At 40.0% G+C, this 12,855-nt stretch overlaps 1 protein-coding gene across 3 annotated transcripts in view; it reads left to right on the top strand.

The window, feature by feature from the left end:
• The window catches only part of ZNF654 (zinc finger protein 654), a 173,139-nt gene that overhangs the window by 16,462 nt on the left and 143,822 nt on the right, over window positions 1-12,855 (top strand). For all 3 annotated transcript variants that reach the window (XM_085622680.1, XM_085622678.1, XM_085622679.1), the window contains exons 2-3: window positions 4,251-4,396; window positions 9,162-9,243. In XM_085622680.1, coding sequence (XP_085478806.1) covers window positions 4,251-4,396; window positions 9,162-9,243 — 228 coding nt within the window. The remainder of the gene's footprint in view (window positions 1-4,250; window positions 4,397-9,161; window positions 9,244-12,855) is intronic.

Below are 12,855 nucleotides of genomic sequence, written 5' to 3' on the forward strand. Positions count from 1 at the left end.
TAACACTGGAGGCGGGGTCTTGAAGCAAGTGCGGCCATTAGATCTGAAATTAATCAAATGACAGGGACACAGGATGTTTGAATCGGGGCAGTAAGCATGCTGTTTACATAATAAAACATCAACATTGTTTTGGGATGTAAACTACAAAGTACACCTCCATATTTATCCTCGGTTAACTTCTTAGCATTTGGTTGTTCGTCCCTGCGGTAGCCTATGTTTTATGATGAATTCATGGCAGGTGTGACCTCTTCCCATAGTATCGTATGACTCGTGAAAATTCCATTATTGACATGTGGGGCCCTCACTTGTCCAACCACCAGAAATGCTGATCTGCCTTCCATTCTCCATGTGAATGTGGTTTGTTGAGTTTCAACTTTAATAAGTCAATACTCAGCCGTTGTTCTTTAAATAGCCATGTAGTATTTCGTGTGGATTCAAAGAGTAGTCTGATCGCGCGGCTTGTGAGTTTTTAAATGTTTACTTCCTATTGCGATCCTCCTTCTCTGTTAGTGTTGTCGGATAATGTGGGTGCAGTTATTCCACTTTTGAAGCGATTTGTATTTTGCCATTTAACCTATTCCCTGCAGCATAGCATAGGAAAGGGCAGTTGTAATCCGCAGAACACATGACCAGTTGCGCCATTCTTTACCTTTACGTAGACTGAATGTGTGGCAGAAAGCTTAGGGATTTGTGATGGTAGTGACACAAGATGTACAGTGACTGCCGTCCACGCAGCACATGCCCTTCAATAAGGTTATGAATTGTTTTTTGTTTTTTTTAATCGCATCAGAGCTTCCTCTCCTGTGCCATCCTTCGTTGACCCACTGTGGCCCGTGGAGGAATTCCCACTAACCTCTAAAATGTCATTATGTGTGTTATCCGTAGGTGGCCTTTGAGTGTGTGTGTGTTTTTTTTTTTTTTTACATCTAACTTGACCATGCAGCTCTCTTTAAGCTTTATTTGCTACCAGTTATTTCAACTATACATATTGCGGGCTGAGGCTCCACCCAGAGTGTTAGTCTCCCACCTCATGCTATTGGCTACTTTATAGTATTCCACCTTCCAGAAACTTCTTCCGTTATAATACACCAGGAACTATTTTAAATTCGAGAAGTACCGAAGCATAACGCATTCAGTTCTTTATCTGCGGTGTGTACAATATGCACACAATAGTTTTTCCATGCACTGGCGAAACCAGTAGGGCAGGTTTTACTGTACTAAACAGCATTTGTGCATGCAACATGTGTATAAAACGTGTGAATGCCTGTGTTTACATGTAATGCTACAATAAAGACAGACATATTGGCTCTGCCAGTGTTTGTTTCTCTTGGCACAGCGGCAGGTGGTGTGAAAAGTGACCAAATCTTGAAGATATGTGGATATTTTAAATCGGCCATAATGTTTTTAACCTGTAGTTCCATTGCTATGCCTGCTTGAACAGCACTTTGTCTTATGCTGGGTTTTGTAGCGTACTGTGCATTTTTTAGCACACCTTCAAAAGGCCTATGGAATAAGTATAGTTGGAAATTTGCCACAGTACCAGCAGATGGACTCAAGTTGTGTATGCCTGTCCCCACGCCGTGCACACTCATGCCCCGGTGTCTCTGCCACTTTCCCTTCGTGCCCCAGTATCTCTGCCTCAGAATTAGTGTCCGCCCCCTCAGCGCCCACTGCCCCTGTGTCAATGCACCCGTATATGCAGCCACTACACTGTCCCATAAGCGCACCACCAGTGCGCGCGCCACCTGCTTCAGCGCCTCTGCCCTCACCCTAAACACCAGAGCATATAATCTATGTGCGTGCAAGTCCCACAGGATATCTGTACCATTGGCTGCGGGGACGCTTACTGTACTGCCCTCTTGCCCTCAATAAACGGCCCTACTCGCTACTGATGCCACTCTAACCTTATTGCCTAGGTTGTTCTACATTATTGCCCCTAGTCACCGGCCTAGTAATTGATCCCGCATACCTCCGGTGGCCCAGCCCTTCTTGCCCCGGTGGTTCTGCCCTATTACCCATAATCACCACCCCTACTTCTCCCTCGTCCCTCCACTAACTCTGCCCTTCTCGACTCTGTGATTCTACCCCTACCTCCAATAACCACACCTAGTACATACGCCTTCGTAACTCCAGGGATACTCCCCTTTTTGCCCTGGTGGTTCTATCCTATTACCCCCCCAAACACCGCCCTAGTAACAGCTCCCGCCTTCCTGACTCCAATCATACTACCTGCGTGTAGTTGTGCAATATGCAATGTACAATTTCTCTGGCATGTGTCCTGGAAGCTGCAGTATTAGTATACGTGGTGTGTGCAGGACTGTTTTTCACTGGCAAGTAGTTATTTAATAGTCTATATAAGAAATATTTAATTGCTACTGTCCAGGGGTATGGGGGATGTTTGTCAAATGAACTGTGAACTGCTGTAACTGTTTGTGAAGGGAGCTTCTATTAGTAACATGATGGAGAGAGAGGACAAACTCTGCACTGTGGACGCTTCTTATGTATTTGTTTCTGAGGTAAGCTTGTTATTTATGTGTTTTGAAAACGTGCAAGCGGTGTTTATAGTCCTTGCTTACGAGAAGCAATGCTGGCAGTAACTGCGCTTCTTTTACTGCCAGCCTTGCTTCTATAAGTACAAAGTGCGTATTTACACACCGTTTGCAAGGTGTCAAAACATATAAATAACAGGCATTGTCATTTACAATGCCAATAGCTCAAACTCTCGTAAATGCAATACCTATTGCATTGCAAATGCTTGTTTCATATCCATTTGAAAATAGTTCAGATAAAAGTTACGCATTTAATTATTTTGCTCTAAAAGAGCAAATACTTCATTATTTGGTCCCATTTGCTGGAGCCAGCACTTCCACATCTGCGCCTTTATCCTCACCAGACAAATTCTAATGGTTGTTTAATGTATTGTTTGGCGATCCACATCAATATTCATCTGTATTTTGTTTGCAGTTGACTGGCGCATCAGAACTAAATTGGGGATATTCCGATAATAGCAATGATATGAAAGTTAGAAGTGCCTTGCGTTACTCTACATTCCACCAAGCTCTACTTTCCTGGATGTAGGATAGGGGACAATTTTTATTTTTTCTGTCCGAGACTAAAGCCAGTATAATTTGGATCTAGACACGAATAAAAGATAGACTATAGTATGGCATTGAGGGCTGCAGAGAGGTCTACTAGAACGAATATACATACATTGTTAGCCATACAAGTACAATGTACCTTCCTGTAAGCACTAATTTTCCTTTGCATTATAGCTATTCATTTCTTCTCCACTATGCACTATGGTTTGATATGTGATTGGTCAGCATTAGGAAAGCCAAACTACAGCAGAAATAATGCTCAACACTGCTTCACAAAATAGGCAATTGTTACAGTTTCTTTTGGCTTTTTCGAATTTCTATGAAGTTTATATAACTGCTGGTGAACTGATTTGCCCTGAAATGCTGGGTGTTAGTGCAGAACAAGACTAGAAAATGTGCCTGTATGGCTGATGAGCAACATTCACAAGTTTAGAGTTAGGACCAGGAATGGGTTTGGTTTGGGATGGGTACCATCTTGCAAACTGTTTTGAACACCCACAACACTTAATGTTTGTAATTATTTACCATCAATTTATTGGTCGTTCCCACTGGAAGAACGTGCAGAATTACTCCTATGAAAGTTTGTAGTAAGATCCTTTCCATGGTTGGAAAGGTTGGGGGGGTGCTCATAATTTATTGGGCATTCAATTGGACTTTAATATTGAATGTTCTTGTCAAGCCAGTGTAATGTGTACCATTTACCAAAAGGTATAATAGAAACCACCTTTGATTGAGAAGCAAAAGGAGTGGCACTGCCTCCTAACCGTTGTAAAAATCACTAGCTTCACATTTTCTCAGTTTAAAGTTCCCTCACATGCTGGTTTGCTTATTGCAATGGGAGCAGCCTAGTGATGACTTTCTAGTGATTGAAAGTACAATTGGCAAGATTTACATTTTCCAGTAAAATTATATAGTCTATTAATTCCTTTTTCCTTTCATTACCAATATACCAGATAGCAAAATCCATTAAGCATGCTCAATTGTCAGGTAATTTTAATGATTACTAGTTTTACATTCTATTTTCAGCCATAAAAAAAAAAAGAAGCAGTGGAAATGTATGTAGTTGTGCTGATTGTAACTGTTACCAACTCCCTGATGGATTTTGACTCTACAGTTTACTGATTCTTTTGTTTCCTGTTTTTCTCAACTAAGGTGGTGCACGAATATGCTGTGCGGTGGCAAGTTCCTTTGCCTCAGCTGCAGGTTCTTCAAACTGCTCTTTGTTGCTTTACATCAGCCAGTGTGTCATACCCTCCTGAATGTGAGCACTTACACAACGTTTTGAGTAGACTAGCTTTGTAAGTATACATACCTTGTTCACCTCTTATTTAACACTTTAATGTTTTCTAGTTAGGTACTATATGTCTAAGGTTATTTTAGCTGGTTAAACATTGCCATATCTACCATTGGATGTATAAAATATTATGTTGCTTTTTCTTGCTTTGTGCTTACCCATCACATGAAAACCCATGCTTTTCAAAAAAACATTTTACAAAAGAGTGCAAATAGATTGTGTTATCAATTGTTACAGTCCTGTCTAAACTATTGGGGGTGCATCGTTATTTACTTAATAAAGTAAAACCAGGTTTGTTGGAATTAGCTACAGAATTAGGCGATGACTAGCCGTTATATCACTTTGCATGTGGCAAATGTACCCTGATATTTTCTAATGACTTAGTGTAGGTTATTATACTGTATTTTGACGTTTTTTTTTTTCTTCCTGGGCTTACTGAATTTTAGCCTCACTCCTGTGGAGAGCACAGGGCTCCATAGGTCAAATAAACATGAGTCAGTAACTCAATAAGTTTGCTTCAGTTTTGTGGGTTATTACCTCATTTGCATTTCGTGTTATTTTCAGAAGTTGGTGCTCTAAGTATCTTCTTGTATTAAAATTACCACCCAAACGTCCTCAAATTGCCCCCGTTTTAGATCATTTTATTGCATGAGTTTGTCCATATGGTGATCCAATAAATGAAATGGTAGGCAAGCCCTCAGTAATAGGTTTTTGAGTGACATGACTTGGATTTAGTCACAACCCCATGAGGGGGTATAGCCCTGCATTTCCATTATTCACATGTACTCCTCATGTTTGTTTCATCTCCAACACTGCATGTGTTCTTCCTAAGTGGCTGCTTATTTCCAAGTCTGTTTTAAAATTACTGCATTTCCTCCTTTACAGTCAACGTTGTACGTTTTTGGCAAGGAATGCATGGCGTTTAGTGCATCTGTTCTTCATGGTCCTGTCACAATACTGATAACATGGCGTCCAGTATGATGGATTTCTCTAAGGATTGTTTCCACCCAGCTCGGTTTATTTTCAACTACTTAGACCCATTGGTCTTATAACTTTATGCCAAGCTGTCCCACTGAGCTCTCCCCTTCTGAGCCTCCCCCAGTAATTCCACAACTCACTTTGTAGACAAAGAATATGGGCAGCCACAAATGACACAACAGTTTCTCGGATTTAAAATGCATACAGTTGTTGCGCATAGTCTGAAACTTAGCATTGATGCAAAAACCAATTGGGTAGTGTATACTGATGCCTTACAAATAAATATACTATTGATTGGCATCTTAAAGGCTAAAGCATCTTGTATTGATTTTTTTTCACCATAAATAAAACAACCTTTGCAGGCAGCAAAGTAATGTAATTTTGTATGTGTCATCCACCTGTTTCACTAGTTTCCATCTAAATGTTAAATGATTGACACAAGAAATACTTTTACTGTTATTCATTATAGTACACTACAGAACTACTAACAATGTGAAGGAGTAAGCATTTCTTTAAAAATACTAATTTAAAAAAACTTGCAGGAGCACCAGGGAAACTTTCAAATAATTATAAATCAGACAGCTCTACACTTTGAAAATGCTGCATTTTGATTGGCTTCTAACTGGCCAAGACCAGCGCGGGAGCTTTTAGCTAGTACCTGAGGCAAGCCTTGTTACATTATCAAGCAGCATATCGCTACACCTTTTCCACAGAAGAGCTGCCTGTCAAAATTGAGTTCTAATAAAGGATAAGAAAGTCCACCTATCTCACAGATTGTACATCCACTTGGAGATATGCTGCTGATAAAGGCAGCTTTAGAATCGTTCACTTTACAGTTGACTTGAGTAAGAATCTCTCATCTGTTTTTAACAATTTAAATATTATGATTTAAATATTGTGATATAAATGGCAAAAAACGTATGCTTCCCTCACATTTTTGTAACAGCAGTTTTGGAATTGCATTTACCCCTCGTTGCTCTTTAATCTAATCTGCTCCATGGGGGAAGGTTGTACATTCAATAGCTTATGTTCTAGCAATATAGCATTCTGGTATGCCTCGCTTTTGTCATGAACATTGGCACTCTATTTGTTCATTAGAGATCTGTGGTGAAGCTACAATAAAACTTTGGGAAATCAACTGAGGCTGCTGTTGTACAATGTCAGACTTCACAAGTACGAGAAAGGCAGTTTTGAGTTTATAGAAAATGTATCCTCATTTTAACTTATGAAGCACTAACCATCATTTTCTTAAACATCATGAGAGAAAAATTATTCTGTTAAAGGTTGTTCTACAATCCTTACCAGAGGATTAGCATTTTTCACAAGGTGGAATAACCTTGGGCTCACTACAATTCCTAACATTAGTATGACACCACTAATAAATTACTTGTATCGTAAATAAAATCGCCTAACAATCTTTCTAAATTAGGCTGTGACTCTCAAAACAAGGCATTCACTACAACACATTTTACTATAAAAAAATAATTAGCAGACCCTTCCTCATAACGAAATAAATTCCAAGGGTGAGCTTCTTCTATGCTTCCACCAATATATTCGAATAAAATATGCATCATCTAACCATTTTGTAAATTTAACCCTAACTTTTAAGGTTCCAACTTATAATAGCAATATTATCCGAGGGTAAGATTCCTAGGCAGCTATTGACTGTGGTGGAATAGAGCCCTTGGCTTTGCCTCTGGGTCCACAGATCCCACCCTAGTCCATAGCTATCTGGCAGTGCCTTCCCCATAGATAATATTACATAATTAGTAGCCCGGACTTCCATCATCCATCTAAAAAATCATGGAGAAGTCAGCAACTATCCTGGATTGATCAGATAGTTTTAGATCCTTTTCCCTCAAGCTGCTTCCTAACTCTGTCCCTGACTCACGATTCTGACACTGTTTTTTCTTACCCATATTCTATGTAAGGTACAACTATGATACACCTACTTAAAATAATATCTGACAAACACTTAAAATATTTCACTTAGAGTGTGCTGGCATAGGAAACAAACACAATACAGTGGTGTATCCTCAAGAAAATGTCTGCATGTTTTACTTCCTTGAATATTTGCATTTTCATAATAACAAATCAATTTTTTCTCTCTCTATTCTCCCTACCTCTTGAATGATTTTAACAAAATACCACCTTTTCAGTCAATTTATAGATGGGCAACCCTCAATAAAAACACAATGACAATGTCCTGGTGCAATATTAGTCCAGAATTGGTAGTAAAGAAAACCTTTGCTGCAGAAACTTATCTCAACTGTCCTTGGCAAAGCGAATTTGTCTTGGGTTGATGTACTTATGCTGGCAGGTTAAGCGCATTTAAGCGAGACACTTGAGGGACCCAGCAGTAGCAGATGGGGAGAGCTGTAGTTTTAAAGTAGTCCCTCATACAGTTAAATTCATGATGTGAAGTGGAGGTAGAAGGATGCAAGTAGTAGCATTAGACTGGAAGTGAATGATCCACTGGACTGAACTAAGATGAGATGAAAGCTGCTGGTCGAAGAAATAGTTGAAAGGGGCAGACCCATCGTTAACAATAGGTCTGTTTGACAGTCAACATCCAGACCTAAAAAACAGGAAGCTGTGCTTCTTGAGCCTTTCAAAGAAAGCCATCTGGGAAATGGTTATTCTTATGTCAACATTCACAGCTGCCTGAACACATTAGTTCTATACTTTCTACACTCAGGAAAGTAGCAATCACATCATGGTTGTTTGAAAACATTGTCAATGCGAGAGCTTAGATGTGTAATGATATTCGTAATGTGGAGGGGTAGCCACCCAGGAACTTTTGGGAAATATGTTCATGTTAGAAAGCAAAATCTAACTATTAACCTTTCACATGTTGAAATGACTAGAATTCCTTTTTAAAAGCACAACTTCGGCAAGTGCACTAACGAAAATGTTAACGTGTTTTCTACTGCAGTTGTTGCAGTAATTTAATAGTGTAAAACAAAAACGGCGTATTAGCCTTTTGCACCAGAAGCAATAATTGTTGGGTGCAATCGGTCACCTTGAGAACTAAATTAAAGTTCCCCCTGAAATGGAGTGTTACAAATACAATAATATAAAGTGGAGAATTGATGTTTCAAGGGACAGTTTCGAATTTTAAATCCAAGCAAGAGTGCTTGTTGTACTGGCAGTTGTGTTTGTGTTATTGTAGTACCTTGCCGTTGCTCTTTCCTCACATGGTTGCAATTGTGAGAGATCTTAGAGGGCTCTCTTCTCCACTAGCCTGGGCCAGTTTTTTTAGGTTGTGCCAGACTGCTCACCTAAAAGGAACCATGATCCACCCCCTCTGCACCTGCCAGCACCACCTGGGACCTAGAAGTCCCCCATAGTATTTCTTTGCTAAATCTACAGAAAAAGGCACAGCATGCGAGCTTCCATGCTGCCCGAGTATAGCTGAGTGCAGGCAAGCCCGAGTGCATCAAAGAAAGCCCCGGCAAGTGAGAAAGCTGGTTGAAAGACTGCAAGTCAAGTCCTCATCACGTGGCGTTATCATGAGCTCTGATTGACAAATTAACTTTATTAAGGCAAACTCCCTTTAGCATACGTTTAAAATCCTGAAAAAGGGTGATGTGAATAGGATTGGGGGACGGAGGAGATTCATTAAGAGCTTTCACATTTATAGCTTGCTTAGCCCGATCTTAATTCCACGTCTTGTATTCATAATGAACTGATTTATAAATTAACAATTTAATATATCCGTTAATCTATCATGTTTTTTCGGTATTTCTGCTTGCCGTTTGTATAAAGAATGTGTGTTTAATTATTTCTAGAAGTCTTTTTGAACTGCTGCTGTTTTTTGGCAAAGATGAATTTTATGAAACTCCATTAAAAGGCATTCTTGAGTCAATACAGGTAAGACATGCATGTTTCTTTTTTCTCGTGGATTTTTCCATGTGTCACATACAAATGTTCAAGAGTGAGTCATTCAGTAAAATGCTGGGCATGAATCACCTTTGCTTTCTTTCTGTTGGTCAGACATTTGATTTACTGATGTCATACTGCTTCCACTATGTCTTTGTCTTTATCGATGAAGTTGAGGCTTGAAGAAAGACAGGTTTACTGATTATTTATGGAAGCTGGAAAGTTGCCTACCTACTAACGGTCTTGCAATGAGATTTTTAAACCCCTCTTTCTGAAAACCTATGTCTCCATAGGACCCATATCTTTGTAACTGTTAGTTTAAGGAGCAGAGATGATTTCTTTGTTTTTAGCTCTTTTACAAAATCAGTAGACTGGTACTTCAGAACGCATACGTTATGTTAACAGTAGCTCATAAAACACATCATCATCCACATTATCTCTTGGTGCTGAAAAATATCTGAGTGCAGAAGAGCTCAGTCAGACGCTTTAGCTAAACTAAAAGACCTCAGGTCGCAGACTCTACCCGCCCGGGGTATTGACGAAGAGAGCGGTGCCCCCTCCCCTGAGCTGTCGCCAGGTTAAGGTGAAGCAACATGCCCAGTTGTGATGGGTATTGACACTTTTCATACAACAGGAACCGCAAGTATATTTGGTTCCGTGCTTTTTGTTTTTCCTATAGATATTTTAGTTACACTTTTCACGTAGCAGCGGCATCTCCGAGGTCCTGGAGAAAGCCTTGCCCGACATAGGGGCATGACGGCTGAAACATGTCGACCACAAACTTTCACCTCACACATGCGGTTTAAATCCATACCGCAGATGCACTGTTTTTAATCCTAGCAGTGAGAGCTTCCAAATAAAGTATTCATTTATTTCTCCTTAGCTAGTTTTAACATCACTTCACTCACGTTGTTTTTTCTTTTGCGCTGCGTCCTCCCCACACTACTATTCTCATTTGGTGGATGTACTAATCCAGTTAGAGTAGGAATCAAAACATCCCTGTGCTCCTCCCTCTCAGAGGGGGGTTGTAGCCCCCAGAGGAACTAGGTCTTCCTCTGGGAGGAGAATCCCAAATGATGAAGCATGCCACCATAGGTGGGTGAGGGATTTCGTCCTGAAGGGACTCTTCCCTCAGCTAGGTCTGTTGGGATTTTGTCAGTGCCTTTTTGTCTTTCTCCTTCTGTGTGCAGAAAATTCAGACCCAAGGATTTTGTTGTATTTATTTTAGTATAGAATTGGGGATTTAATCCTTTGCTGGTCAAAAAATGTTTTCCCTAGGACCCTCCCTTCACTTTTCCTTCTGTTAATAAACTAAAAGAGCTTCAGTTTCTAACTAAATAAGGGAGCAAAGGGATTTTCCTAAGCATATTATTGCTCACTTAATGACTCTCTGACTTGCATAGTCAACACAGAATTGCGTGAGATCAAGATGATACATTTAGGTCTAAAATGCACTAGGGGCACCCTGTGGCATATGACTTAAACCGTGTGTAACACAACAAAGTAAATTGTGCTATAAATTGTAGAAATGTTCCCCGTTTCGGCTATAGAACCATTTAATAATCTAGGTAACAATGATGTTGAAGCAAGGGCCCAGTTATGTGGTCTAGTTGCCAGGTGGCACCGGCAAAGACAGGTCATGCCTTCTGCCAGGGGGCAGTCAGGGAGTTATGGCAGTAGCCCTTGCTATCAAGGTCACGGTCCTTCCTCACCAGGCTATTGTGATTGAGAGTCAGTAAAGCTGCTAGACTCTACCTCCATCCACTGCTCTGCTAAGGGTTTAATGCGGAGGGCTCTATGTTCTTCTATGCACAATGCTGCCCTTTCAGCCAGAACCCAGTTCTCAACCTCTACCTTCCACCGGCTAGTTTGCCAAGTGGTATGATTCAATATGTGGTAGCCTTAGACCCCAGGCAGTCCTACTTGTGTACGTAATTAAGGGAATTTAGGCCTCTACTTTTTCTGCCTCCATATACATTTTTTAATCAGTCAAAATCTTATAGTGTGGCATTAGGGATTTGGAGAGTTACCATAGAAAACATTTCATTGAATATTCGTACAATATTCATCTTAATAACGTACTTTACCTCACAGCCATTATTGTAAATCTTACTAGGAGGAAAAGCCTTTAGATTTTCTTTGTATGAGTACTTGTATATTGTCCATCATGTTTATTAGACCGAGGTTGACTAGTATGCCCAGATATTTGAGGTTAAAGGGTACCCAACTGAAAGGATGGCTTTTGTTGTCCTCTTGAACATAGGCATTGCTTCACTCTTGGTCCAATTTATGCCACATCCTGAAAAGTTTGACATTTCTTCTTTTATTGGCTATGCATGGCATTGAGCATTTGGGCTCTCATAGTATCAGCCTATAGGAATAGTTTCAGATGATCCCCTAGTTATTGGTGTTTGAATGAAGTATGTTTGAAGACTTTTAGCTTCTTAAAGGCCGACCACGAATGAGAAAAGCAGGAGTGATTAAGGACACATTTTGCGGTTCCTTCATTTAATGGAAAGCAGTGTGGAGAGAAACCAGTTACATGAGTTGTGAGCCATTGGTTTGTTCTATATCCATCTGACTTTGTTTATAAAATTGGGTCTCTTACCATGTTGTGTTTGCTGTTCTGAATTGAAGAGGTAGGCCCACTCCACAAAGTTTACCTTTTCAGCTTCTCTGGGTACTCCTTCTGTGTGGTCATTTCTAGGTTAATGTAGCGGATGTAGTGGAGATCTGCTCTCTCCTTATGTGTCAGATTACAGTTTTTGAATTTTGACAATAATTGACTTAGTCTGTTGGCCAGGATCTTTATATCCATATTTAGTATGCGTATGGGCTTGTAACTGGCACAGTCTCAATAGATACTATCAAGTTTTTGAATGAGTATGTTGATAGCCTGATTAAATTCTGGTTCCTGCGCTGCCTCTTTGAATACTTCACTCAATGCCCATAATGCCTGATCTTTATTCTGTAATATGGTACTTGAAATCTGTATACTCTTGGTGCTTTATTAGTTTTCATATGAACTGCTGTTTTAATTTCTTCTTCTGTGATGCCACTGTCTAAGATTCACTCGTTATCGAAAGCTTGGATGATGTTATTTCAGCTCGGAATTCATCCTCCAAACCTACTGTATTGGCCTGAGGCGAGTCCTGTAAAGAATTTAATGAATGTATTTGTGAAGTTGACTGGGTGTGTTATAGTGTTTCCTGATGAAGTAATGTATGGTTCAGATGGACTATAACAATTCTCTTTGGCACAGCTGTAGGGCCTGTAAACCCCCACCCCGTTTGCATTATTTCCTTCTTAGTCTGATAAGAATGCATTCTGCTTGAGGTATGAACAAGGAGTTTAGTCTGTATATTGCCCTAGGCAGTTTTTGCAGAAGTTCCTTGTTACGTGATGAGTTATATTGCAGTGTGATGTCATTGGTGATATTTTCTGAGATTGCTTTTCGAATTCTGTTTTCTTGCATGTAGGCCTACCTTTCCTCATGTCCCGCCTTAATGTTAAATGGCTTTATAGGGGAATGCATACTTGATTCGAATCAAAAATAAGCTTTATTTGAAGTCACTTAGTGAATCATAAAACCTACACAATATA

The sequence above is a fragment of the Triturus cristatus genome, chromosome 8 (genome assembly GCF_964204655.1).
Source record: "Triturus cristatus chromosome 8, aTriCri1.1, whole genome shotgun sequence".
Lineage (NCBI taxonomy): Eukaryota > Metazoa > Chordata > Amphibia > Caudata > Salamandridae > Triturus > Triturus cristatus.